This window comes from Chinchilla lanigera, unplaced genomic scaffold (assembly GCF_000276665.1).
Source record: "Chinchilla lanigera isolate Chin_1 unplaced genomic scaffold, ChiLan1.0 scaffold00027, whole genome shotgun sequence".
Classification (NCBI taxonomy): Eukaryota; Metazoa; Chordata; class Mammalia; order Rodentia; family Chinchillidae; genus Chinchilla; species Chinchilla lanigera.
In genome coordinates this window covers 1,671,002-1,698,562 of record NW_004955428.1, presented here as the reverse complement: position 1 = coordinate 1,698,562, position 27,561 = coordinate 1,671,002, and the positions used below count along the sequence as shown (strand labels likewise).

Sequence of the window (27,561 nt, the reverse complement as noted above, 5' to 3'; positions counted from 1 at the left end):
GCTGAGCTAAATCCCCAGCCCCGTCATTGCTGTTATTGTTTGGGACATTTACTTGGACCCTGAGCTTACCTAAAGCAGCAGTAGAGCATATTCCCTGGCCTCAACCTTAATTCGTTTCCAGAAGCATCTGAGCTTTGTTGGTAATGGAATGAGTGTCTCCTTTGAGGCAACATTCTTGGTGACAGTGAACTTGAGAATAGTGCCAAGTTCCATTCAAGAGTAAGATCTGGCAAAGCGCTCTCAGTGAAAACCCAAGGGATGTGCCTGAGGGATGCCCAAGAAGAAAGGAAGTCACCCCCAGGATCTTTAAGGGGAATGAAGTGCATATGCCATCAGCCTCCTGGTTGTTAAGGGAATGTCCACTTACCTGGAGGATATCCTGGCCCTTGGAGTTACCTTAGTTTGTTGGTTGATTGCAGTTTTTCTTCATTTCCATTCTTTTTTGGCTTTCTATCCTTGACTTATTATGTATGGACCAGAAGATGGGTAGGGAAAATCAAAGGACAGAACAAATATAAATACATTTGATCACTTGATAGTAGCCCTGGCGCTAAGCCTGGGAGGAGTAAAGGTTAAAATTGTTGACCTAAAACAATGCTTAAAGTTAACTTTGAGCTGTGGCTGTCTTTGTGATCAATTATGTTTGATGTCCTAAGTTCTTGTGTACGATCAGTGAAAATATTCTCCTGCTGTCAGTGTCTCCAGTATTCTGTAGTGAACATGCAGAACTGGAGTGGGGAGAGCTAGCCTTCCAACCCACAGCTTTGGTTTCATCTGTATTTTAGAATTAAACACAAAACAATTTCATCTCTTCTCCTATGCTGAAACTCTTTCTTGCCCATGTTTTTTTCTTTCTGGATATATATATTTAGTAAATAAAGAACTCACTGTATGATGGTTTTCTTTGGCAGACAGAAGGATTATGACCATGTGTTTCATTACAAGGTATATCATGCCGGTGCTCTTGGTACACATCCCACAAAGAAATTTATTATTTTATGTGTAAGCTAAGATTTCAATAAGTAGCCCTTTGTCTATCTGTACAGTGCTGTTTCTTAGACTATAAGAGTACATTATTATGTTATTAGGGCCTTTTTTCTGGTCAAGTTCTTTTTTGATCTATTAGGGATTTTTGTGGTGATTTCAGTAGTTTGGTAATTTATCGCTTATCTTATAACAGATATTGGTACTGTTAGGATGAAAACATTTATACAAGAGGAAATAAAAGTCAAGGAAGCAGATAATCGACCGATTTATCAGCCTTAGCAGACAATTTTTCTGATAACGACGTGGTAGCCATGGTAAATTTACTTCTGATTGCTTGAGGGGACAGATTCTATATGCTTTTTGTAGCATGCAGGTGCATGAAAGGGTGAGGGAGCAAGTAATCGATCTGTGGACTAACCAGTACCATTTTGGTCTCCAGATTGGCCTTCCAGCAAGTGGATTCTGTAATAGCCCTTTGTCTAATTTGCCACAACATATTTAAGGTGAATATTATATTGAAATAATATAATAATATTATATAATATTATATTGGAATATATATTTCAATATACTGAAATATACATATGTATGTTTGAAGATTTAAAATGAAAATACACATATTTGTATGGCAATGTCTGAGTAGCTTTAGTTAATTGAAGGCCTAATGTCTTTTTAAAAATCTTTCATTTGAAAGAAGTTTGGCTGAAATATAGAGGTAGGCAAAAATAACCCACTATTTACAGCCCTTCCAGCCTTTGGATTTGACAGCGATCAGCAGTTGGACAGTTTTGTGCAATAAATGCCCAGCTTATGCAAAACTGCATTACTACCAGAAGATACTGTTTAGAATCCAGAGGTTAAAAAAAATCTACAGAAAGGTATCAGGTCTTCATCCAAGCTTAGGTGTATTGGTTTTCTGTGGCTGCCATAACAAAGTGTCACAAAGTAGTGCCTAAACAGCAGATGGTTTTTGGCTCGTGATTCTGGAGGTTGGACATCCAAATCAGGGTGCTCTGTCTGCGGCTCCAGGGAAGTCCTGGTCTCCTCTCTTCAGTCCTGGTAGCTCTTCTGCTTAGGGCAGCGAAACTCCAACCTCTCCTCGGTGTTCACCTAGTGCACATCTGTCTCACTGTCCGAATTTCCCCTCTTTTAAAAGACACCAGTCATGTTGGAATTAGGGACCCACCCTTAGTGACTTCATTTTAACCTGCTTATCTGCGAAGCCCTATGTTCCAATAAGGTCACATTCATATACACTGGGGATTGTATTTTGAACATCTTTTGGGTGAATGCAATTCAACACATGAAATAGTCTGCACATGGTTTTAATGAACCTATTGATTGTTATCACAGTTTATCAAAGACAAAGCCACAAACAGCCTCTGCTTGGGGCATAATAACAGAGATATTCAAAAGAGCTGTCAGAGTGAGAACAGCAACATACACAGGTGCTTGGAACCATTTAACATGGAGACCAGTACCTCCTGAGACACATTTTTGTATTACAAATGGTAACAACGTATTATGTTTTTGCGTGTATGCATTCTAAAATGCCATCAGAATAAAATTATAAGCATGTCAAATACTTGAAGATGCTTTGATTACCCAAAAGTTTTAGTTATTTTTGTCAAGCTGCTCATCGTCTGAAGATTTGGGTTTCGACCTGGCTCTGTCACTCAATAAGTGTGCATATTGTGTGAACCATTAATTTCTTGGGAAACTGTTTCCTGTGAAATTTGCTGACAAATATGAAAATATTTAACATAGCATGAGGCATATTTTTAGTGCTCAATGCCTGACTGTTTATTTATTCAACAAATGTTTATTGGGAGCCTGCTATGTGCCAGGACTTGTTCTGGAATTCATTCATTCCCTTAAAGATGAGTAAAAGGCACCATGATTTAGTAACACCGGCATGGGCCATTAGGTTGGGACATATGAGCTCCTGTCCTGTATTTGCTGATCTTGGGCAAGTCACTGACCCCCTCTAGCCTTCTGCCTACACAGTAGCCATTTGGACTGGAAGGCCAAAATAATTCATGTAACAAAATTCAAATTCAAAAATAGATTTTAATATCCTACAGATCTACTGAACAGTCCTGGCAAGATTCTTTCTCTTCTGTGTTTTAGCTTTTGACTCTGAAAGTGGTGCTCACAGAGCTAGTGCCGTCTGTCTTGTGGTTGGTAATACCTGCAACAAAGATAGTCACCCGGGGCTGGGGATTTAGCTCACCGGCGAAGCGCCTGCCTGGCAAGCGCAAGGTCATGAGTTCGGTTCCCGGCACCGGAGAAAAACCAAAAAAAAAAAAAACAAAAAACAAAACAAAGATAGTCACCCTCCGCTGAGCCCTTGGCACTGTGCGGAGTGTTTTCATATGTTCTTGTTTCTTCAAAGTAGGTGGGTGTCCAGAGAAATATGTTGCATCGTTCTGGAGAATTTATATTCCTGATTGTTTGTACGAAAACACCCCAGTACTATTAAGTAAAGACGGGCACACATGCATACAGTAGAATGTAGGAATCACTTGAAACATTAAGTTAGACCCCCAAGAAATTTGGAGCTTCCTGGATGGGGTTTCGTCATCAGCCCCAATATCTGTTAGAGTGCTGCTTTCTCTTCCTGGCCATTAAGGAAACTTTGCTGAGAAGATTTGCAAAATAGCCTCTTTCCCTTTGCCATGGTTGACTCATGAGCAAAATAGTGTTATCGTTCATAATTATGAAAACAGTTCTCAGTTCTGTCCCTAGTAGGTGCTACCTTTCTAATGGTTAAGTGTATTACTTACTTTTAGTTATGCATTTGACAAAAAATAATTGGGTGCCTGCTATTTATTCAGTACTGATTTAAGTGGTGAGGCAACAGCAACAACAGCACAAAAACTTTCTTAACAGTGATGTTGGAGGGGAGACAGGACATAAGGGAATTAGCCATGGTGCTATTAGGGAAAAAAAATACTTTAGATAAAGGGTAGGGTAAAGCAATATCAAAGGCCCTGAGGCAAGAATTTAGTTCCTTAGCAAAGGAGACTGGTAGGAGTTGAGTTTAGGGATTTGCAGATTAAATACGGCCTTGAGGTCAAGCTTAGGATTTGGATTTTACTCTGAGAAACATGAGATGTCACTATGGAGGCTCTGGGGCCGGAAGTCATGGAGTCCAAGGTAATATTTTTGAAAGCTGCCTCGGGCTGCTTGCTGAGAATAGTAGGGCAAGATGGTGAGGTTAGGAGATCAGCTGGAAGGTTACTTCTGTACAGTCTAAGCCGGGGCTGGTCTCAACGTGTACCAGGGTGGTAGTGGTAGAAGTAGAGAAAGGTGGCAAGCTTTGGGATGTATATTGAAGACAAAACCAAAGGAATCTATAAGTGCATTACAGGTGGGGTCTGGGAGCAGGGTCAAGGTGGCTTTGGAGTTTTGGTGTAGGCTATTGAGAGGATAAAGGAGTTGTCTGTCCTTTATGTGGAGATAACTGTCTTGATGGAGACACATGACTTGGTTCCTTAGCCACTAGGAAGATCTGGCTGGGCATTTTATATGAGAATGAATAGTGAACCTGTTTTAGATATACTGGGAACTCACTTCGAAAGTAAAGAGCAATGTGTTCATTTTCTTACCTGAAAAAGAAAACCTCATGGACAATTAAAATAATAATTGGAGAATACTGTTATGTGTAAAACTTGACCCAAAAACCGCCCCTGCTATCCCAGCGTGAGGACTTTCCTCCCTGTCGTTTCTCCATGCCCTTGCACCACCTTTGCCCCAGCTGGACTGGTGACAGGAATCTGGTTGTGTTCCCCACCCGGGCAGTTTTAAATATCTAACAGTTTTTAAATCTTCCTCATGGCCAACCTGACAGGGCTTATAAGCTCTGAGTCTTTGTCCGTCCGAGAGTGGACTTGGAGCCTGGAAGACCCTGGAGGTCGCTTTGTTTCAGGCAGACTGATGAGGTGGATGTGCCCTCTGGCTACAAAGGAACAATTTAAAAATTGGCAAATAAAACCTGCCCAAATGTGGGTGCTTTTTCCTTAATATCTAAAATTGGTGTAGCACAACCCGCTTTGCGGCAGAAGAAACCTTTATTAAACATTATAGAGGTCATTGCTTTTGTCTTCCTGATACCTTTTCCCTTTCCTTTCTTCTGTGACCCACATTGAGCCCACGGTAGAACCCGCCCTCTGGCTTCAGTGATAGGCCCAGGGAAGGGACCATGACCTCCAGCAGGCCAATCAGAGGGGGAAAGACCTTTCTCTAGTGCACACTCAGGGAGCATGAAAACCCAGAACCGGTTGCAGCCAGGTTTTTAGTCTCCTGGGAAAAGTGGCCCGACAAGAAGAAACTAGAGGCAAAGGAGAGCCCTGATGTGCCTTTGACAGCCTATTTGATTCTAGCTCCATTGTGCCCCTTTCATTGTTTGATACAGGAACTGAGAAAATTCCCCCCTACTTCCTGCAGTGCTGCTGGTTGGCTCTTATTTACCACCACACAAGTCCCAGTACACCTACAAGCAGTAGGGCACTGCGCAGGAACGCTAAAATGACCACCTCACAGCCCTGCCTCAAAGTCTTTATCAGCTAGTGGTTTAATGGCAAAACCAGTACGATAATATAACTGGTAAACTCTGCCTTCAACAAATCAACAGATTTTAAAATGTGTAGAATAAAGGATCAAATTTTTTTCGCTGGGTTAATTTATCTAACGTATACCATCTATTAGGTTTTTTTTTTTTTTCCTGTGACTAGGATCTTTCCCTTTTTATCATATGCAGAAGAGCAAGCCTGTTTATCAGTGATGTTCCTGTGACTTCTGTTAAAATCAATCTTGCGTTCTTACATCTGGTAATCTGAGCAACTTTGCTGAAGATAATATGTAATATAATAACCACTGTTAATTCCTATCATTTTGTTGTGAAACCCTGTATCATTTTTGGTTTTGCTTTGTTTTGTTCTTGCCTATGTTGTTGTTATTTTATTTTATTTTTTATTCTCTTTATAATAAAAAGAATTATGTCCATCTTTCAAGACCCATTCCCAAAGCCAGCCCCACTGCTGGAGTTAATCTTTCTCTCTTTTCTGCTCACACAACCTTTGTTCTGTTCCTTAGTGGTGGCACCAGCCATTGTGCCTTGAATGTCTGGGCAGCCCTCTCTCTCTGGGGTTTATAAACTGTTCGTCCAGAAGCCGTTAGGTGTCTGAGTCTCCCTGTTGCTAAGAACATCTCCCTGAACATAAGTGTTCAGTAAGTGCTGAGTTAAAAAAAAATGATTAGTATTTGTTTTACCAACAACTTTTGTATACAGCTTCTTAAACCTTTCGAATCACTTTTACACAGAGTCACAAAGCTAGTTGTATGATTTGCAGCCAGTATTTCAGATATATTTAAAGATTCCAGTAGAAACATGTGGCCTTGAAAGATAGCTATAGGTATTTAGCTATAGTTGTATATTAGGTATAAAGGGAAAATTTGATATAGGAACTTTTCAACCACTGGTTGAAATGGTCTGCAGGCAGATTTAGAGATGGGACTTTTAGCTTTTCATCTATACTTGCTCAGCCTAACCAAAAAAAAAACCATGAAAATTCATAGGGTGTCATATATTATTCTCTTGGTCCCTGATCATTCTGAATGGGGATGTTTTGAGTTGAATATTGGTTCCATTCAATGCAACTGATTAAAACTGTCCAAACGAGAAGGGAGTTGAACAGGCATTCTCTGCTGAGAACCCAACAAGAGTTGTGGATATCCGGTTACCCAGTTGCTGTTTGAAGACTGAATTATAAATAAATGTGTTAGGTAGTGGAATTTTGTTTTGTTTTCCCTAAAGGAGAAATATACGAAGTGTGAAAACAAAAATCTATTCAGCACATTTTCATCCTGTAATTTCATCAGTTTTAATCCTTAATTCTTTACATTTCTGACTTTTCAAGGGAAAATGCAGGCATGCAAAGAAACTATCCTGTAAAGCTGAGAAGAAGCAGTGTGAACCTAACAGTTGGAGACAGAGGTTTTTGTAAGATTAGCAGTGGCAATAGCTTCTTTTTGTGGAGGTTAAAAATAATATATTTACTAGAAGTTATTTACATTGGCCATTTAGAGGCTTCCCCGGGATGGCTTAGTTAAGAAAGCTGTGAAATCCACAGGAAGCGTTTCCAGGACCTTGCGCTGCTCTGTGATTTCCTACTATGATGATTCTGTGCTGGTTGACAGACAGGAAAATGGAGGTGTCTTGCTGCTGGGGCTTCTCAGATTGGGAAAGAGAGAAGCCGAAGTCAAGGCTTGCCTGTCCTAAAGTTTGTGGTGTCTGTGGATTCACCCTGTGGATTTCAGGAGAGCGTTGGGTGTGCTTCCCAAGGAGAGGAATTTTTCTCCTGATGTGTCAGGAGAGGGAAGGAAAAGAGCTCACTGCTGCAGGACCAGTGCAGCCCTCAAGACCCCACCTTGATGACACTGAACATGAAAATAGAGAGGATCCCAGCAGACAAAATAAATTAATCAGTAGAAACAAAACAAAATTTGTGGGAGAAAATCCTTGTGGTTTTTATGAACCGAAATCATGTTTGTTTGAGCCTCTCCTGATTTTCCCCTAATCTTTTCACATTCTTAGTTATGTTCCATTCATTTCTCTATAAGCCTCACACACCTTTTATTTGACCTCTGGGAAGACAAGAATAATTTTAGATATGTTTCCCCTCAAATTTCTGCTCTCGTGAGGCTGGGTATTAAAATTCTTTGGTGACTTTTTACTTGAATAGCTTCAATTTCCAAGGCAGTATCTTCAGAAAAGTGATTAGTAGAGCTTTGTGAGTTTAAAAAATATTTGTTTTATATTTGAATTTTTCGATAGTCCAGAGAAGTGTGTATGTCGTGATTATGTCTGCAAAGAACGGAGGAATGGGTGGTTGAGACATATGCTAGTATTTTAGGGGACATAAACTGTTTTGTTGCTCTTTTTCAGTACTGAGGATTGAACCCAGCCCCTCATGCATTCGAGTCAAGAGCTCTACCACTGAGTGACAACCCCAGCCCTTTTAAAATTTTATTCCAAGACAGAGCCTTGCTAAATTTGTCTAGGCTTGAATTTACCTGGGATTGCAGGGGTTGTCACCACACCCAACTACCCATTCTGTTTAAGAAACACTTAATTTACTTGTTGTTTGTGTTTGTGTTTTGGTAGCATTGTCAGAGCCGCCTGGAGTGTGAGCCTTAGCTGTTGGTATCTTGCAAGAATGTCTCCCTCACTGGATGAGAGTCTGAATCAACAACTTCCTTAGCTTTTGGTGCATTCACCTGCTTCAGCACTTCTGCCACCGTCCTAATCCCTGAGGGTGTGGGAGGGGTTTTAGGAAATTAAGCTTTGCCTTTGAGACTTTAGGTAATTGAATCAACTTCTGACCACTACAACAAAGACAAGACAGAAAGGAAATGGAGAGATTATGGAGTATGGGATTAATGAGGCTTCATCTTTTAATGATGTGTCTAAAGAGAAGGAGTGAAATTGTCTTTATCCAAGAGAATCCCTTGCTAATTTCTGATTTAAGAGGAGGGAAGGCAGGCTGGAGGTGGGAGGGGAGGGCTGCTGCTCCTCGCTCTGTGGAAGTGGCCTGGTGGTTGGGGCCTGGGGGCGGGGGCTCTCAGTAGAGTAAGCTTTGCACTGGTTCACAGAGAACCTCCTAGCCAAGGAGATTTGGGGTTCCTGGTTCTGGCATTAGCACTAGGTGGTTGTGTGGCTTCGATTTAACCAGTAACCTTTAGCACATTTAATGGTCTCAGTAAAATGGCATGATCGGACATCTGTTTGTAGTTACTTTTTACGGTTCTCAAAACCTTGATTTTATGTGCCTTGTTAGATGACCCTTACTGGATTGGTTCAGGACCAATGAGCTATTATAGGATAACAAAAATATAATCTAAAGATATTTAATTTTGAATCATATATTTTCCTGTTCATTCATTTAATGGCAATAAAGAGCCAAGAAGAGATACTAAACTAATTCTTACCGTAGTGATTGTTAGATCTTTTACTTCTCTTACTATTTATAGAACTTCCATTCAGTTCTCTTGAAGGATGAGATATTTAATCTGAAATCAAGAAAGGTGGTTTGCTAAGGAAACATAAAATTAGCCCTATTGTTGAAATTGATGTTGACTGAGTGGTCTTAGCTAAAAAGCATCCCTCTGTGAAGCCACTGGGGAGATGAGGTTGCTGCCATTTCAGGAGGGATTAAAAATGTTGAAATCAAGTGGGTAGAGGGAAATGTGGCAAATTGCAAGGAACCAGACTGTTTTTAACAGAGAAAATTCAATTTTACCTGCTTTTTTCTAGCAAATTCCATTTGATATTTTACGTTTTTTCGATAACTTAATAAAGAATCCCAGAAAGGAGTTGCAAAACTTTAGCTTAGTGAAAAAGAATTTGTCATTTGTGACATTTCTTCTCTAAATAGCATGGGAAGATCAATGTATTAGCTTGTAGTTCATGCATTACTAGTTCTAGCTATTTCTATTCTGAGAAGAAACAGATTTGTTATGTTTGTTACGTGGCAAACCTTAGCACAATGAGGAATTTGGCTCAATTTCTAAACATTCATTGAACTCTACTAGAGACCAGGCAATGTACTAAGCATAGTGTGGGATGTGGAGAAAAGTCCCTGCCCTCAAGAAGTTCCATTTTCAAAGAGAAGCCATTAATAGATAATTTTTCAGGGTATAAAGTCAACAGAAACAAAACCTGAGAATGTTTGTACTGAGTTCAAAATTTGCATAGCATAGGGTCACTTACCACTGGTAGTTTCCTGAGCTGAGTCTCCACTATCCCTCCCCCGGATTCCAGCTTCCTAGGTGTCTCCTGTCTCCACCCTTGCACCTGCCAGCCGTCTCCCACATAGCAGCTAGAAGAATCCTATGACAGCCTGAGCCACATCATGTCACTCCTCTGCCCAGCACCCTTGGATGGTTCCCTATTTTGCCAAATGCAGCAGGCCCGTCAATATTTCGCAATGTCTTACGGGTCTGCACCACAGTACACCCATACACACCCACCCATGCTCACTCTCTGACCTCCTCTCCCATCGCTGTGACCCTCCCTCAATCCACTGTATGCACACTGACTTCCTTGCTGCTCCGTGGACACATCAGGACCTGTACACTGACTGTCCCTCTCCATGGGCATAGCTCCTTCCTTTCTTCAAGCCTTTGCTTGAATGTCACTACTTCAGTGAAGCAGTATTTAAAATTGCAACTTGCAGGGCCGGTGATATAGCTCAGCGGCATAAGTGCCTTCCTGGCAAACACAAGGTCCTGAGTTGATTCCCAGTACCAAAAAAAAAAAAAAATAGTAAAATTGCAACTTGCCTCTTACATTGTCTCTGTCCTTCTTGGTCTTCCTCTGAAGTTTTTCCTTAACTCTTATATGATAAGTACTATATGATCTAATTTACGACTTATTAATATAGCCAACATCTGCCTTCCTCCAAGTAAATATAAACCCCAAGAAGGCAAGAGCTTTGTTTTTTTGTGCTGTGCTAGTCAATCTTGAATCTCGAACAATCTGGACAACCTAGACACTGATGGTGAACCTTTTAGAGAGGAGTGTCCAAATGTAACTCAAAACCCACTTATTTATTGCAAAGTGTCAACATTGCAATTAAACCAGAATACTGAAATTTAAGATAGAAAAAACAACTCCTACATTAGCATCTTTTGTCTTAAAAGAAGAACAAATAACACGCGTGCTGTAGGTTTGCCTCCACTGATCTAGAACAATGCCTGGCATGCAGCAAGTAAGTACTCCATATTTGTTGGGCGAGTGAGTGGATGAATGAGAGATTAATTGTGACTGAGTGTTCTAGGGAGAATTCCCTTTTTTTTTTCTTTTTGAGTAGTAGTAGGGATTGAACCCTGGGCCTTAGCACTGAGCCACATCTTCAGCCTCCACCTTTTTTTTAGTTTTGCTAAGTCACTAAGAAAACAGGGTCTTGCTAAGTCACTAAGTTGCCCAGGCTGAGCTCACACCTGTGATTCTTCTGCTTCACTCTGTCAGAGTGCTGAGATTACAGTGTGTGCCACCATGCCCAGCTATCAAGGGGGGACTGACAGGAACAAACCTTGCAGCTAGGTGTCGAACTACAAGTAGATCTGGACAGTCAGCTTTTCCAGGGAAAGACATTTTCGATGGAGCACCATGAGAAAAGGTAGAGTTCAGAGTCACAAATGCTCCTGGGTGGGAGGGAGTCCCAGCTGACTGGTATGTGGGGGACATGGGAGTGGAAGTGGTAGACCGATAAATTAACTAAGAGAAAATAACTTGAGGTCTCTTAGTGAAGTGAAGGAATAAATTCCTAATCAGTGCCTGTGAGAACGTGGTGAGCATTCCGGTGATTGAAATTGCAGCCTCTCAAACAAGTAGCATGCATAACTCAGGACACAGTGTCACAGCAAGGATTAGTAATGCACATACTGTTGGCGGATGAGATCTGATTTCTGTGTATTACTTCACTGTTTTCAAAACATGTCGCATGCTCCTCAGGAATTAAGCTTCCTAATACCTGGTAAAGTGAGTTAGGCAGCTATTGTTGACATATTTCAATAAACATCTTTAAAAATTAATTGCCTCTTACGTTGGAGGAAATAGTCTCATGCCACATAAGTGACCATCCTGAGATCATGGAATTAGAAAGTGGGGAAGCAGCTTCCCACTGCCTGTGTCTTAGGGTTTTATGTTCTCCCTTTCTGCCAGACTGCTGTCTATTCTGGACACTGTCCTAAAGATACCGTATTGTGCTTGTTTTCTGCAAGGTTCAAGTTTCTATTTCTCTCACTCATTGAAAATAGTAACTGTTTTCATCCAGTCACTTCTTTGGCAAGTCCCTTTTGTTCTTGTCTTTTTCCAATTCAACTTATCCTGAATAATTACTGGAAAGATGAGCATATAAAGTATGTGAGTGTTGCTTGTTGAGCATGTGTACCTTTCTCTTATTTGCCCGACCTTCTGTTCGCCTGTTGCTGAGTTTCACCTGGTTCTTGGGTGGAAGGGAAGAGTTATTATCAACTCCACTTGAATGTCTTACAAATAACTTATTGCTCACTTTAGAAGTAAACCTGGTCTTCTTAATTCCCCCCAGATGTTAGTAGGCAGGAAGAGGCCGAGGCGGAGCTCAGTGAAGGGGAACACTGGTATGGAAACTCTTCTGAGACTCCGTCAGAAGCATCCTATGGAGAGGTTCAGGAGAACTATAAGCTGTCTCTGGAGGACCGGATCCAGGAGCAGTCTACTTCCCCCGACACGTCCTTGGGAAGTGCGACTCCCAGCAGCCACACCCTGGAGCTGGTGGCACTCGATGGTGACGTTTTGCGAGACTCTCTGCAGTGTCAAGACCACCTTTCCCCGGGAGTGTCTTCTTTATGTGAAGATGACCCGCCAGGTTCCAATAAACCCCTGAGCAGCAACTTGAGGCGGCTGCTGGAGGCTGGTTCCCTCAAACTTGATGCCACAGCCACGGCCAATGGCAGAGTGGAGTCCCCTGTGAACCCTGGCTCCAATCTCTCCTTTTCCCCGCCCTCCCACCATGCCCAGCAGCTCAGTGTTCTGGCCAGGAAGCTGGCTGAGAAGCAGGAACAGAATGACCAGTACGCTCCAACTAACCGTTTTATATGGAATCAAGGTAAGTGGCTGCCGAACTCAACCACCACGTGCGGCTTGTCCCCGGATTCAGCCATCCTCAAACTGAAGGCTGCAGCCAATGCCGTTCTGCAGGACAAATCTCTCACCCGGACGGAGGAGACCATGCGATTTGAGTCCTTTTCCTCCCCCTTTAGCTCCCAGTCTGCCAGTTCCACCTTGGCAGCTCTTTCTAAGAAAGTCAGTGAGAGAAGTTTGACTCCTGGTCAGGAGCACCCTCCTCCAGCCAGCTCCTTCCTGTCGCTGGCTTCCATGACCTCCTCGGCGGCCCTTTTGAAAGAGGTGGCAGCTAGGGCCGCCGGCAATCTCTTGGCCGAGAAGTCATCACTGCTGCCTGAGGACCCTCTGCCACCACCACCTTCTGAGAAGAAGCCAGAAAAAGTGACCCCACCACCTCCACCGCCACCTCCACCTCCTCCGCCGCCACCGCCACAGTCCTTGGAATTATTGTTACTCCCAGTTCCCAAGGGAAGAGTCTCGAAACCCTCCAATGCAGGTATGGTGTCTTTTCTTTCACTCTTTGGGTAAGTCTTTCAGACTGCGATCTGCCATGTCTTCTTATTCATCGCCTATTTCAGTCGAGTTCCCCATCTGAGCTGAGGCAGGAATAAAAAACCAAGAGCACAACAAAATACTTTAAGTAAGCAGCATAGTAGTCTTTCATGTGTGTGTTACACAAAGACTTCACAAATAGCTTCATTTCTGAAAGGTAATGAATAATCTTAGAGACATACCGTACTCCCTCCCTTTCATACAGAATTTTTTTCTTTACCAAGTTCAGACTAGGTCCATACCAGATATATTTAATGGGAGAAGATCAAAGCATCTTTGTCACAGAGTTCAGGGCATCACTGAACACGGGGAAAAAAACCACTGCTTTTGAAATAGTGGACAAGGGAGAGTCCTGCTGCCTCGATCACAAATGGACTTTTGTGTAATCAGTAACTGCTCTGCCCTAATTTATCACAGTATATACTTTTATGTTAGCATCTTTATTACTTTTTTGTGGAATTTAAACCTTTTACTTACCCTATTCTTCTATAATTCCTTGTCATATAAGAATTGTAAAAAAATATTGTCAATCAAACGTAATCTGAGCATCTCTTGCAAATGCTTTTATCTTGTTTGAGTCCAATCAGATTCTGAAAAAGGTGCATGTGTAAAATTTGAATTGTGTGTTTTCTAGTGGTGGAGATGGACTTTCTGAAGAAGTCACTGTCACATACCTAGCATATACTGTGGTGTCACATTCCTAGAGCATTATAACTTGGTACAGTATTCACAGTTAATTATTCAAGGGGCAGATATAGTTACTTGAGTTCTCATAATGGAATCATCATCATCATCATTATCATTTGTATACTAGTTAGGTTTAAAAATTGTGTGCATGGTAAATACATGTTCCTGGGGAGAGAGGTATAGGGTTTCAGCAGTCTCTCAATGATGTACTACCAGACCAGAACAAGAAGTGGACCGTGTGACTCCTCGTTGATATAAACACCACTAATTCTCTAAGACTAGCCAGCTTTCAATTATTTGCCAAAATGTTGCTAAAGAGTGCTTGGAACGGCACATGCTTGACTGAATGATCACAGCGAATATTAATTTGGTATATTTATGACAAATTTCCATTTAAATAACTGTATATGAATGAGCTATGTACTGTATTTATAATTACTTTAAACTTATGTGAAAAGCAGACTAGAACTGGGAAAATGGGTATCTGAGATTTGAATGGCTGTAGCAAACTGTTCGCTCTTGAGTTTCCGAAGTGTCAATAAAATCCTGAAAGGCTTATCAATTCTGAGCTTCATTTCTCCTAACTTTTCACCCGCCATCTGGCAAAAGAAGGAGAAAATGGCTAAAATTAGGAAGCAAGGGGAGCAAAGGGAGCTGGGTAATTTTACAGTGAAATAAATCACTCCTGACTTACAGAAATTTCATTTAGGGTTAACAGCAGAGAGAGGTGAGGCTATATATGGTATAATTTTATGAATATTACCTGTTTCTGCTTATTGAATAAATGCATGAGTGGTGTTTACAATGTGAATTCATCTGGACATTAGTTACTTGGAAAGCTTATACAAATTGAGTAATAAGCTTTAGCTGACTGAAGGCTTGGAAAGTGTCTGATACAACCGTGTCTCCTAAAGGGAAACTGCAGCTGCTTTGTCATTTTAAAGCGTTATGAAATATAATTTTTTCACCCAGATGATTAGATGCATGCGAAGATGAGAAAGAGGTCATGAGCTTCCAGTGCAGGGTTGAGTCTTTGTTTGTTTTGCTGTAGAGGATGCACCCAAGGGAAAACGTGTTGTTCCCTTTTTGTTTTATATGCATTTAATCTGTGCCAACCTCTCCAAGGGGTGCACAGCAGAATTTAGTACCTGGAGATCTATAAGAAATTGGGCTTTTTTTCTTTTTACTAAATTTATTCTTTTGCTGAAACACTTGATATTTTAATCAATGAATGTTCAAAATGCCCAAATCAAAAGAAAAAAGAAAGGAACCACTCAGATTTGGCCACTCTAAGCCCTTTGGATTGATTAGTACTGCGTCTCCCCACCTTTTTCCAGTTTTGCATAAGACTTTGCTCACAATCCAAGTCTTGGTGAGGCAGCTCCATGGACGGAGTTATTGCATTAAAAAATCATTCATTTTCTAAAAGTTGGCAAGAGGAAAGACTAGAAGAATGAGGCCTTAAAAATGTTAGTAAATTTTTTTTTTCATGTATCCAGGTAGATGCATTCTAAATTCAAGCTCTGTTTATGTATTGCATGGATGGGAAATCAGGGAGAGGATTCCTGCACTCTATCTGTTAAAGTGAACATCTTCATTTCCCAGTGGCACAGCTTGATTACGGGTTAAAATGGAGTCCATAGGACATCTGATTGTATTTATCTTTATTATCGTGGAACAGCTACTTGGTGTTTTTCAGGATCACTGCTTTTGCAATCTGAAGAATGGGAGGTTAAGGTGGGCCTTCTCCTCACCCCTCCCTGGCCTCCTCCTTCCATACTATTGGTTTCAGTGTCACCTGGGGCCTGGATTCAGGTGTGACTTTACCTAAAGTGCATTGTAGGAATATGGCGAGACTCAAAACCCGTGTTTCTAAGTGTTTCTCGTTATTATTTTTCCCTTTACCTAAGAAAAAAATCTTAATTTAATTCAGAACAAATAGGTGATCTGGCTTCTTACAGCAGGGAGTTTCTGTTGCCTAATGACTTAAATAAACAAATAACATCCCCTGCGTTTCATCCCGTCTCCCCCAAAAGCCACAAGATAAACTACACACCACTCTGTTTTCAGCTTTTAATTTTTTTGAAAGCTATTTCTCAAAATGTCGCAAAAAGGCCATATAAAGTTGATTCTAGAGTTCCAAAGAGCTGTACACTGGGGAAGCTGATCCTGTCTTGAGTAATTTAGACACCAGCATTGCTTTGACCTTCTTTAGGTCAAGGGAAGTCCAAATCATGAAAAAAAAAAAAAGTGTCTTTTAGGTCTGCCCTTATTCTTCTTTTTTGAGCAGGATTTTCTTGTTGCCAGGTTGTGGTGTATTTAATTCCTTAAGAGTCCACCACTTGATAGCCTTTCCGCCCCGCCAGAGAGACGTGACACTTGAGGAGGAGGTTTCTTTCATGTGACCCTGCGCCACCAGCACATGCTACACTGCTCCTCTGAAAAGGGACACGATAGAGGGAAGATGATGTCTGTTAGCTATAAAGATAAATGTCACACATTGACTCAATTCTCTTTGAAGCTACTGTTCTATTGCAGCTAAGAATAAAGTAAATGGTCTTTATTTTCAAGACAAAGTTTCTTGTAGAAGGCCAACAAGAGTCCCAGAATGCCATGCTCCTGATTAAAAGAAATAACAGGGAGAGTTTCCTACAGAGAGTCTCCTAAACATCTTACTGTTCTGAATGAAATTTAAATATACTTAACAGCAACCTGGTCTCATATAGCTGAGAGCTAAGACTGTTTCCTGGGTTAATATATAAGAGCTTCCTGGCTGCTGTTTCTTTTCATGTTTATGAGATGTTGTTGAAGTTATTTCAAAAGTTTAGAAAGTCCAGGGTAGGAGAGGAACTTTCCCCAGCTCCCTTCAGCTCCACATTACAGCCTTAATCTGAAAATGATCACACACATGAACTTGTTTGGCAAATTCATTTTTTACTAAGATTTAGAACTATCTATTATTGTTCTCAATCATATTTTCTGAGTGGTTTAAAATTAGACCAACTGTAGATATCAGGCCACCTTCTTAGTTTTATTGAATACTTGCTAAAATACTCTTCGATAATGTCAACATCAGTGACTACAGACCAACCCATTGATATCCATGGCTAACACAGTTTTTGTTGTTAGTGTTCTTGCTCTGAAATGGTATTTGAGGAGGTACATGTCCAAGAAATTCCATTAAAACAGCTTAACATACGTGTTGTTAGAAGATAGTTATTTAACACAGATATACACCAGCAGTATTTAAAAAAATCTAAAGTGGAGATGGTACCGATTAATGATGCATGGATTATACACATCCAAAGTCCTCTGGCATCTTGAGCTCCTATATATATGGTAAGCTCAATATGCAGATTTACCCACGTGCAAATTATCCTGACTTTCTGCAAAAGAAATACTATAGTATCTGACAAGATAAAGTTTGACTTCAAAGCTATAAAACAATTGCATTCATTTAAAAATATCTAAGCATCTATAATTTTTAAATGTTTTAAACCTAATGAGGCTTTGTTTCTATTGCTTTGTGGATTTCTGTATAGACAATACAGTGAAACATTAAACTGGAAATGTAGAGATCGGCTCTAATCCCAGCCTTGCCACTATTAAATAGCAGAAAGCCTCTTCCCGTACCACCACAGTTCAGTTTCCTCACCTGTAAACTGAGCTGGTGTGGAATTATCTCTAGGTCTCCTTACTTTAACACTCCTTCCATTTCCTACTGGTTATTTCCTAACTCTATTTATGTATTTACTCGAAATAACAAATTTTTCTGGTTTCTGTTTTTGAAATAAAAAGTGTGGCTTCTTAAAGTTTCCACAAGGTTGACTCTGTTTTCAGCAGAACATATCCATTGTAAATGGTTCAACATACATCATTGTGCTTTATTAATGATGTAGTCATACAGTGTTCGCTTTTTTAGTGTAAGCTGCTACGAGCTCATATTTGGACACAGCTGACATGTAAGTGCTTGGTCTATCAGCTTATACAGTCATTCCTTCAGGACATGCATTTGCATACCGTGCGGGGGAATCTGCTCATGGCCATCCTCGTTTCACTGGGACTTCCTGCCAGCCTCCTGCATCTTTGCCTTCCGTTTCCAGCACTCATTTTACTTTATGCTCTCAGCTCAGCCTTTTTTTTTGACTTCATCTCATTACAGTAGAGCACAAAGTTTTTGAATCATATATTGAACCCGGCACTATCTTGGGTGTCAGAGACCCAGGTAAGGCCTTCCAGCTGCTGGCCCTCTTCTGCTCCCCTTGCTTCTTTTCCATCTCTCTCTTCCCTGCCGAGCTGAATTGGCTGTCAGAAGTTTGCTCAGGCTAAGCAGAGCCTACCCAAACAGCACCCTGGATGGCTCTTTTATGTCCTCCTGGCTCCAGGGACAAACTACTTTCTCAGTCCAGCCCATGCGCTGTGTCTTTGTTAGATGATGTCAGTTGTCTCAATTTACATCTGCTGTGATGGTGACTTTTCTGCTTTGAAGGCTGTGTCTATGGTTTACTGTCACAACTATTACAACAACAGCTGCCATTATCAAGAGCTTTCATTTACTGTGTGAAAGGCGTTTTATATACATTCATTATCTCTTTTATTCCAATAATATTATTGCCTATAAAGAGAATGTGTTTTCTCCAAGGGAGCAAATTAACAACTCTGTCCCACTGGTTCTATTAGCATTTGGTGGAATTTAGTTTTGTTTGCAGTGATTCTAACTAGCAAGTGGTATGTTTAGGGGAAGCTGTTTATCAGCCAGACCAGTTGTAAACTAGGTAAAATTAGGAACATTGCAGCCTTGTTACTTCAAGAATCTATGGCTAATTCTGAGGAAGTAGTCATATTTCCCGAGGCTCTAAATTTGAGTGAAATTTACAGCTGTCAGTTCCCTGAAAATAGTCCGGCATAGGAAATAGAATGCATTCTTTCCCCTTCTCTGAAGGAGTCGAGGACCTTGCATACAATGGAGAGCAGCTCACTAAAATATAAAAATTTCTTCTTTTCCTTTTCCTTTTTTTTTGAGACAGAATCTCACTATGTAGTCCAGGCTGACCTTGAACTCACCTCAGGCCGACCTTGAATTTGTGATCCTCTTGTTTCAGATTCCTGAATGCTGGGATTACATGCATGTACCATGCCTGGTGTTGAAATTCTTCCTTGAATAAACAAAAATGCAAATATCACCAGGGGATACTAGTGGCCCAATCTGAGAATCAGTCATTGTATTCTGGTGACTTTTATCCTTTGTTTTCTATCTTCTTCTTTTCCTGCTACAGTGGGTTAAAAATTCTAAATACTTGCAGGAGTGTAGCTGTTTGACCACATTTCTTACAGTTAGTTTCTTCTTACTGTGAGTATTCTAATTTTCCCTGCTCGATCTAATTTGTACACAATTCATGTGTATTTTGGTATTAATTAAAACTAAGGGAGCATAGCTCCAAAATGAAATACATTTATATGAAATACTAATAGGCAGAGCTTAATGTAGTGTACTCTGTAATACACTTGAAGTACAGAATTGGTGATTAGGGCAGGGGCTGGAGAGGTTTCAGAAAGAAGAGGAAGTACATTGGTCATGTCAGGCAAGACAAGTTGCTAGGGAGAGCCACGGTCTGACACCGTTCATTTTTCTAGTTATACCTTCTTATTGCCTTCTGCTGGTGCACCACAACATTCCTGGCCAGCAAAGGACATCTCAGTTTTTCTTCACTCTCTCAGATCTATAAAATTAAGCATTTTAGGAAATACTTCCGGATGATGGAACCAGTGGCAGCTTGTTTGTGTATCTCTTGCTTATTACTTTGATGTTCTCGTAACCCCAAATAGATCCCATTATCATTTTTTCCTGTAGCATATGACAATAATCTCACTGAGAGGCCTGATTCAGTCTTTTCTCTCAAATGTTGTTCAACAGACAGGCTTTGTGACCATGATACCTGGGCAGAAGAAACGGCAATGAAGTATAGAAAATAAGGCAAAAGTGGGCATAGGAGTGCAGATCATTAGAAGCAGGCATTACACGTAGATGGCAGGCGAGCACCAGAGGGTTAATAGAAATGATTGTTTATTGGCCTTTACAGGTTGTGCTTTTCCTCAAATAAAAAGAAACTTACACTTTCCACTCCCCCTCAAAAAAAGGAAATATTTGTGATCGGACACATCTCAAGTAGACTTTAAAGCCATGTCTTTAGAGGATTCTTTCTCAACTTGATTGGTTCAGGCAACCAGTATTGCTTATTCTTGTACTAGTAAAAGTACATTTTTGGAATTTCTTGTCTTTGTTCCAGAACCTTTCTGGTTCCATCCATTTTAAGTTGTTCTTTGTATGTAGAAACTCATTTGACTCAATAAATAAATAATGAGATTATCTTAAAATATGCACTTGGGAATATTTCCTTTTAAAACTGTAAAGTGATGTGTACATTTAAAAATTCACATCGTGCAGAGTGCTGGGGGCTGTAGCTCAGGGTGGCTTTCAACTAGCGTGTGCAGTGTCATGGGTGGATGGGTTCAGATAGTACAGAAAGATAGAAAAGGAAGGCACAGACTTCACCTCCCTGATGCCTTCCTTTTCATCCACAGTTCTTCAGTTATGTTTAGTGGTTTCTTGGCTATGCTTCCAGAAAATTTTCGTGGAAATCGGAGGATATCATTTTTTGTTTGCTTCATTTATTCATATCATTCTTTCCACTCCGTCTTTTTTTCCCCTCAAATATTTCAAAGCATATCCCAGACGTCATATCCATTTGCTTGTAAATATGTCCATGTTTGTATTTCTCCAACAGATAAGGACTTTGAAGAAATAACACAGTTCCACTATCATATCTAACAGGGGCAACACGTGTCACTTGATATTATGGAACTCCTAGGCCATAATCAGGATTCCCCCCATGATCTCAAAGTGTCTTTCACCATTGTTTTGTTTAAACGGGATCCAAATACACTTCATGTCTTGCATTTGTTTTATATGTATCTTTATGTCTTTTTCTTTAATCCACAATTCCTTCCCATTTTAAAACAGCATTTATCTGTTGAAGAAACTGGGTCATGTGTCCTGAGGACTTCCCTCCTTCTAGATTTGGTTGATTTCATCCCCTTGCTGTGTTTAATGTTTTTAAAAAATTGTTGTGTTTCAAATAAATTGGTAGTAAGAGGCTTGACTACATTTTTAGGAGAATATTTCATAAGTGGCATATCAGAAGGCACACATGTCCATGCCATTTTTAGTAATGATGAGATTCACTAGTGTCTCTAAGTGCTGTCAGCTTGATCCATCCTTTACAGAGTTTCCTATCAATTCTTCATCTAATGATTTTAGCAACAATTGATTTTTTAAAGAAAACCAACAGAATCACCCTGGACATCTAGTTTCATATCTTTCTTTATCGCCTAATTCATTGGAATTCTTTGACATGTTACCATATCAGCGGGAATAGATCCAGCTTTTCTAAAAAATGACTTCATATATTTCTTCTTTAATAGGTTTGGAATTATTTCTGATTCCTCATGGTTAAAAAAGGAATGCCTGCGTCTTCAGCTCTACTTAGTTTTATTCCCTGCATCCCCAAATTGCAGAGGTTAGGATGGTGCTGAATACTACCTCTGGTTGGTAGACCAGAAGTTTAGCAATACACTGTCACAGGAGAGATGCTTCGCTTTGGGGATGGTGCAGGGGAGAATGGTCTGGGCTTTACTTGGAGAAGGGAGTTGTTGTGTTTGCTTTCCTGAAAGATGGAAGCCTTTGTGGTGGCTTGGTGTGGCTCTTTGCAAAGTAGGCAGTGAAGCTCAGTCCAGAGCAGCGGAAGGCAGCATACATTGTTAGCGGCAACCAGAGAGACAGAAATAAGAGGATAAAAAACCCTGACCTTAAGATTCCCTGATGGCTAAATTGGCAGCAGCATCCATCTGCACTAGCCACAGCTAAACAAATCAGCAGTAGGGATCCTAAAATTTGTCTCCATTGGAGTTCAGTGTGTGAGGTTATGATAGCTGGTTTTCAGTGCAGAGCAGTGTGTTATTCTCTGTCCTGTTTGATTTGTCTTTATTTTTCCCCCGTTTCCAAGCCCCAGGAATTCAGACCTGGACTTAGGCCTGTCAGTTTCCTTCAAGAAACAAAGGCCCTGAATGCAAGCTTCTGTGCCTGCATACGGGGTCTTTTGGGCCCTGAGCCAGGCTGGGCCAGGTGAAGCCTCTGGGCAGATGTGTCCTGAGGGATGGCTTTTGGAGGTAGAGTCTGACAGGGCACACCATCAGAGTCCAGCAAATAAACTGCAGTGGCGGTGACAAGATGAATGTGGGTTTCTACCTGAAGCAGCCGTAGAGCTTCCCTAGGGATGAAATCTTGGAATCACCAAAGAAAACACCCAAATCATTTTTAGTGCTTTTTATATAGCAATGCAAGTGCTTCAGTGCCAGATGCAATGGGCCTTTTTGTTTTCCTTAATGTTCCTTTTTTTTCCCTCCTTCTTCCAAGCCTCAGAAGAAGAAAGTGGAAAGCCTTTCCAGTGTCCAATATGTGGTTTGGTTATAAAAAGGAAGAGTTACTGGAAGCGGCACATGGTGATTCACACAGGTTTAAAAAGTCATCAGTGTCCGCTCTGTCCATTCCGGTGTGCTCGCAAGGACAATCTCAAATCCCACATGAAGGTAAGCCACCTGAAGAAGACCTCAGGGCCAGGCCACATGGCCAGGTCCCCTGCACTCGGGCTGGTGCAGGATGTGGCTCAGCTAAGAGATGGCTCTTTGTTGGAACATGGGGATGGCAGTGATTGGTGTAACAAGTGGAATTCTCTCTCTCTCTCTCTCTCTCTCTCTCTCTCTCTCTCTCTCTCTCTCTCTCTCTTGCACCCTCTCCCTCTCTCTGTCTTTCTCTCTCAATACTCGGGATGGAATCTTGGGTCTTTGCACTGAATTATATCCTCAGCTCCCCCTTTTTTTTTTATTTTATTTTGAGACAAGGTCTTGCTAAATTGCTAAATCACACAGACTGGGCATAAACTTGCAATCTTCCTACAAGTTCTCTCTCTCAGGCTCCCAGATTGCATGCACCACCACTTGCAGCTAGAAAGGGTTTCTTTCATTTTATTCTTTGGTAACAAGAATCGAACTCAGGGTCTCACACTTGCCAGGAAGGCGCTGTGCCCCTGAGCTATATCTCTACCCCAAGGGTCCTTTTAAACATATTAGTATCCACTTCACAACCAGGAACTTAAAGCCAGAGAGAATCTTTAATATCCCAATAACAAATGTGGTATAGAGTCATCCTTTCCAATAGGGAGTGACAGTCTCACCTGGCCTTGCTTGGTGACGCATTTCTGGGGTACTGAGAGGAAGAGCTGGCCAAGAGCAAGAAACAGGGAAATCCCGTCCCAGGAAGAGCCGCGGGGCCTGAGCACTAAAGGTCCAGCCCCGGGCCCTGTTCCTTTCCTGCGGTCACTGCCCTTTGCTGCCATTGCTTTACTCTGCAAAGATCGAGCCTGTGACACTCATGTCAGCAGTTGCCTAGGATCTCTGTGTTGCAATTCACGTGAAATGGGGGGAAACTTAGTAATATAGAAATCTTGACAGGCCTTGTGAATATCACAGGTTTACTTCAGCTTCAAGGAGCAAACTCATGATGAAAAGAGCACGAGTTTTTGAATTGGATAGAACTGAATTTAAATCTTACTGTGCAACTTGCTAGCCACACGGCCTCAGCAAGTTCACCTTTACACTCAATTTTTCTGCTCTGTTCAATGGGAACAATAATGCTTGTCTGGAAGAGTTGTCATTAATGTTAAATGAGATAGTCGTAGCACACGGACACAGAAATATTCAGAGGTAGCTACAATATTTTAATAGTACCGCAGATTGAGCTGAGGGTCTTTGCACTAAGCTGCGTCCTTAGCCTTTCTCTATATTTTTTATCTTGAGACAGGGTTTTGCTGAGTTGCTAAGTTAACCAGGCTGGGCTCAAATTTTCAGTCCTCCTGTCTGAGCCTCTCACAGTGCTGGGGTTACAGGTGTGTGCCATCATGCCTGATCAGAGGTATCGGTTTAATTTTAGTAACTACCATTGTACATCTTTACAGATATATTTCACTGATATTTATGTTATGGTTTGTCCATTGATATTATTTATAAGCGTCTCTTTCACTGGCATAAAAGGTATGGTGTATGTACATAATTAAAATATTTGCTTATTTTGAAATCTGGCAATCCAGTCTTTCTGAATTGCTGTTCAGAATTGTAACTCTAAGAGTATGATCAGACAGAACCTCTATTGACTTTAGGAAATAGCTTAGAAGATTGGAAAAAATTAAGTCTATGATGTCATTTGTTTTCAATCATTTGCCTTTTTCTCCTGGGAGTAGCCTGCCCTTCATCTTTAGAATTCATTTAACCAGGAGTTCTGGTTGGTTGAATTTTACTGATCTTACTTAGTTATTGCTTTAACCCTCCTCATCCTCTATCACTTCTTCCCAAAGTAAAAACTCATATTTTTAAACCTGCGAAGTTGGATTTCATTAGACAGGACAAGACTTCAAAGGAAATGGCTTTAGAACTAAAACTTGGTTTACTTACTGTTTCCTTAGCTGTGTTTAGAAATCAGGTCTGGTGAATTTAAAGCTTCAGCGAGCAGAAAACTTGCATCTAGCCTGACACCTTGTAAGCTTGGTTTCAGCTCAGGGTCACTTAAAACAACCTATTTATAAACCCATGAGAAAAAAAAGCTGGGTTTTCAATAGCAGGAACTACTGACCCTGAAACTCCAGGGAGATGAGTTGGGTGCCTTGATGACATAGACATTCGGCCATGACAGTGCTACAGATGAGAGCTGCCGGGGCTTTGCAGGTCGTGGGGTCTTAGAATGCTTTCAGAACAAATCAATAACCAGTACAATAAAGCAGTTGTGTGAAATTACTACTTTATTCAACTCATAGTGTCCTAACCTGTTGAGCTATGACTCGAGCTTTTGATAAGGAAGTGGTGAAAAGGGCTCCTGCAAGTTTAATTTTATCAAAGGTGTATTTTCTTTTCCCTGCTTCCAGCGCCCGTTGTCAGCCTTTTTTTTTAATTCAAAAGATCCGTGATTTTATTTTGATTGAAAATATTTTTGACTTTGCGAAAATTTGCAAAACAGTTCCCACAGAAATATAACGGCTGTGATCTTAGGCATTGATAGCGTTTGCTACAGTCACCTGAGATTACAGATATGGGTAGGTTTCCTAAAATTAATTTTACCTGAGAAGTAAAGGCAGTCTACTCAAGTACCAAAATCTCAGCGTGCTCAGAAAGACCTCGGCGAGAAACTCGGTTCTATGTAACATAGGTGGGAGTCTGGAAGACTCGTTTAATCTCACTACACTTACTTCTACTAATGGAGATAATAATCATAAGGTCTACCTCATGGGGTTGTTATGAAACTTAAATGAGATAATGTGCTCAGAGCACTTAACTATAGTGCCTAGCTGGAGAAGCAGCCTTCAGTAAATGTACCTAACACAGTCATCATTTCCTCAATGCCAGCTGAATACAGTTGATGTTTACATATAAAAATAATGCAGTGATGTAAGAAATTACTCTAAAATAGATCTTATTACTTTTCCCTGTCTTTCAAATAGCCCAGTAGTGAGAATTTAGAAACGTTGGTAAAAAGAATAGAAAATTGAACATTCATCCCATCACCCAGAAATAACATTATCTTTCTGATAGACAACCTTCTATATTGACGGTATGGATTTATTTAGAAAAATGGGACACTGCTTTATTTGTTGAACAGTATAGCACGTTCTGTGTTCCTCATAGGCGCTGGGCACTATACATTTTTTGTTAGCCTGCCTTTTCTCCATTATATATTGTGCGAATGTTTTCATGACCAGCTATAGAAGGAGCTTGTAAATGCCTCCAGCTTCCTCGGGGTTTTCTTAGATTTCCATTAAGTCTTTTACAGCTTTCCTGGCTGAGTGAGCATGCAGGAATTAGACATGAAATTCATAAGCTACAACAGAACAGGAAAGATGAAGAGGGGTGCTAAGATGAAGCACCCTGGTGAGGTAAGGGCAAGAAACTGGTCCAGAGGCAGGGCAGCCATCCTGGGTCCGCCATTTGCAGAGCTGAGTCCTCTTGAGGCCCTGGTCTGCCGAAGCCAGTGGAGTAGAACCTTCTCAGAGTTTCTCTAAGCTTGGAAATGCCTCCGCCCAAGCATCTGACTACTGCCAGGTGGCCCAAAGGATGCCATAGTGCCTAATAGGAGCAGTTGATGGTAAATGACCAGGCAATAAGTGAGTCTGGGGTCTGGGCAGAATAGCATGCTTCAGGAAGCATTGCCTATCAGTGGATTAAGAGGGACTTTAAAGCAAGTGGTAGGCTAAAGAGAATATTATCACAGAAAATTGCCCTTTTGTCAGGAGAGAAGGGGAGAAACTGCCACGGCGGACAGAGCCAGCAAGTCTCTCACAGGCCACATGTGATGTGTAATCCCTGCGAGAAGGTACAGCTCAAATAAAATTGTAAGTGCAAAAGTCAACCCAACACTATTTTCACTTTCAATTTGCACTGATTTCCCCATAAGTAAATACAACAAGGCGAGGATCTGGTGCAAAGAAGCCCCGTACAATACTTGCACACACTCTCCTTTCAATGCAAGGCTTCCTTCTGATTCTGGGACCTGGGCTGGCGCTGTCCTTTTTCTTCTTCCAGAAGCTGTTTGTGGAGTTACTCTTCTTAGATTAGGTCCCCTCCCCTCCCCTGCCCTCCTGTCCTCTCCAGGGCCAGTAAATGTAAGAACACTTCTGAAATGGAATCTGTCCCCACTGCCCCATGCTCAGGGACACAGAAACTCTCCGCCTCATGACCTTTACCACCTGGCTGTGGGGCACGCCTTTGGCAGCACCTGTCTGGCCTTCTGGGCTGTGACTAGAGGTTCCTAGGGTGCCAGCTCTTTTGTGATGTGGGTGGAGGAGGTGGTGGCCAATCTCCGTTCTGTGAGAAAGCAAAGGAAAGATCAGGAAAGAAGGAGACTGCACTGACAGCCACGGATGGTACAAGTGTTTCCCCATTCGGGCAGAGGGGAAGGCTTTTCATGAACAAGAATTTGCCTCAACAGAATTTAAGTCTTTATGGTTACTCATGTTGATAAACTCAGGTTCTGGGGGGATCCAGAATCTCTTATGTTGTTTTTTTTCAGAAAGCCACAGTGGGGTGCTGTAGCAACAGGATCTCACCATTAACTTTTAATTTCTTTGCTTTTGTTGGTCAGTTAACATTATTTAAAAGTGTGTTTTGGCTGGTGAAGAATGCTTTTGGACTATATTCAGAAGGCATAAACAGCTGTAGTAAAACTTGCTCTCTTGGAAAGGAGATCCACGCAGAGAGTCCAGGTGGTGCTGTGGATTGACAAATGAGCCTTTAACCTCCCTGAGATCCAGGTTCAAATCCTACTCAGGTCACCTCTGACCGCTGAAGGGTCAGTTTTGTTTTGGTTTTGAATTCCAATCACTTACGTTCTTGTTTGTCCAAATCACATAACTCCCCAAATCATTTGGCCCAAATCTACACAACTGGCAGTTTCAACTCCAGGGAGGGCCAGTCCTGAAATAGCAGGGTGGAGTGGGTCAGTGCTGAATTACATTGGCAGAGATGAATGGGGAAGTTACAAGCTTATGAGCACCTGCCAGCTCAAA

General features: G+C 41.2%; 1 protein-coding gene across 8 annotated transcripts in view; it reads left to right on the top strand.

Annotated features, from left to right (window-relative positions):
- Positions 1 to 27,561, top strand: part of Znf827 (zinc finger protein 827) — a 172,885-nt gene that overhangs the window by 20,124 nt on the left and 125,200 nt on the right. For all 8 annotated transcript variants that reach the window (XR_001234441.1, XM_005386658.2, XM_013515315.1 and 5 more), the window contains exons 2-3: positions 12,102 to 13,154; positions 22,371 to 22,543. Coding sequence is in view for 7 of the 8 variants with exons in the window: in XM_005386658.2 (XP_005386715.1) it covers positions 12,102 to 13,154; positions 22,371 to 22,543 (1,226 nt within the window). In the remaining variant the exon portion in view is untranslated. The remainder of the gene's footprint in view (positions 1 to 12,101; positions 13,155 to 22,370; positions 22,544 to 27,561) is intronic.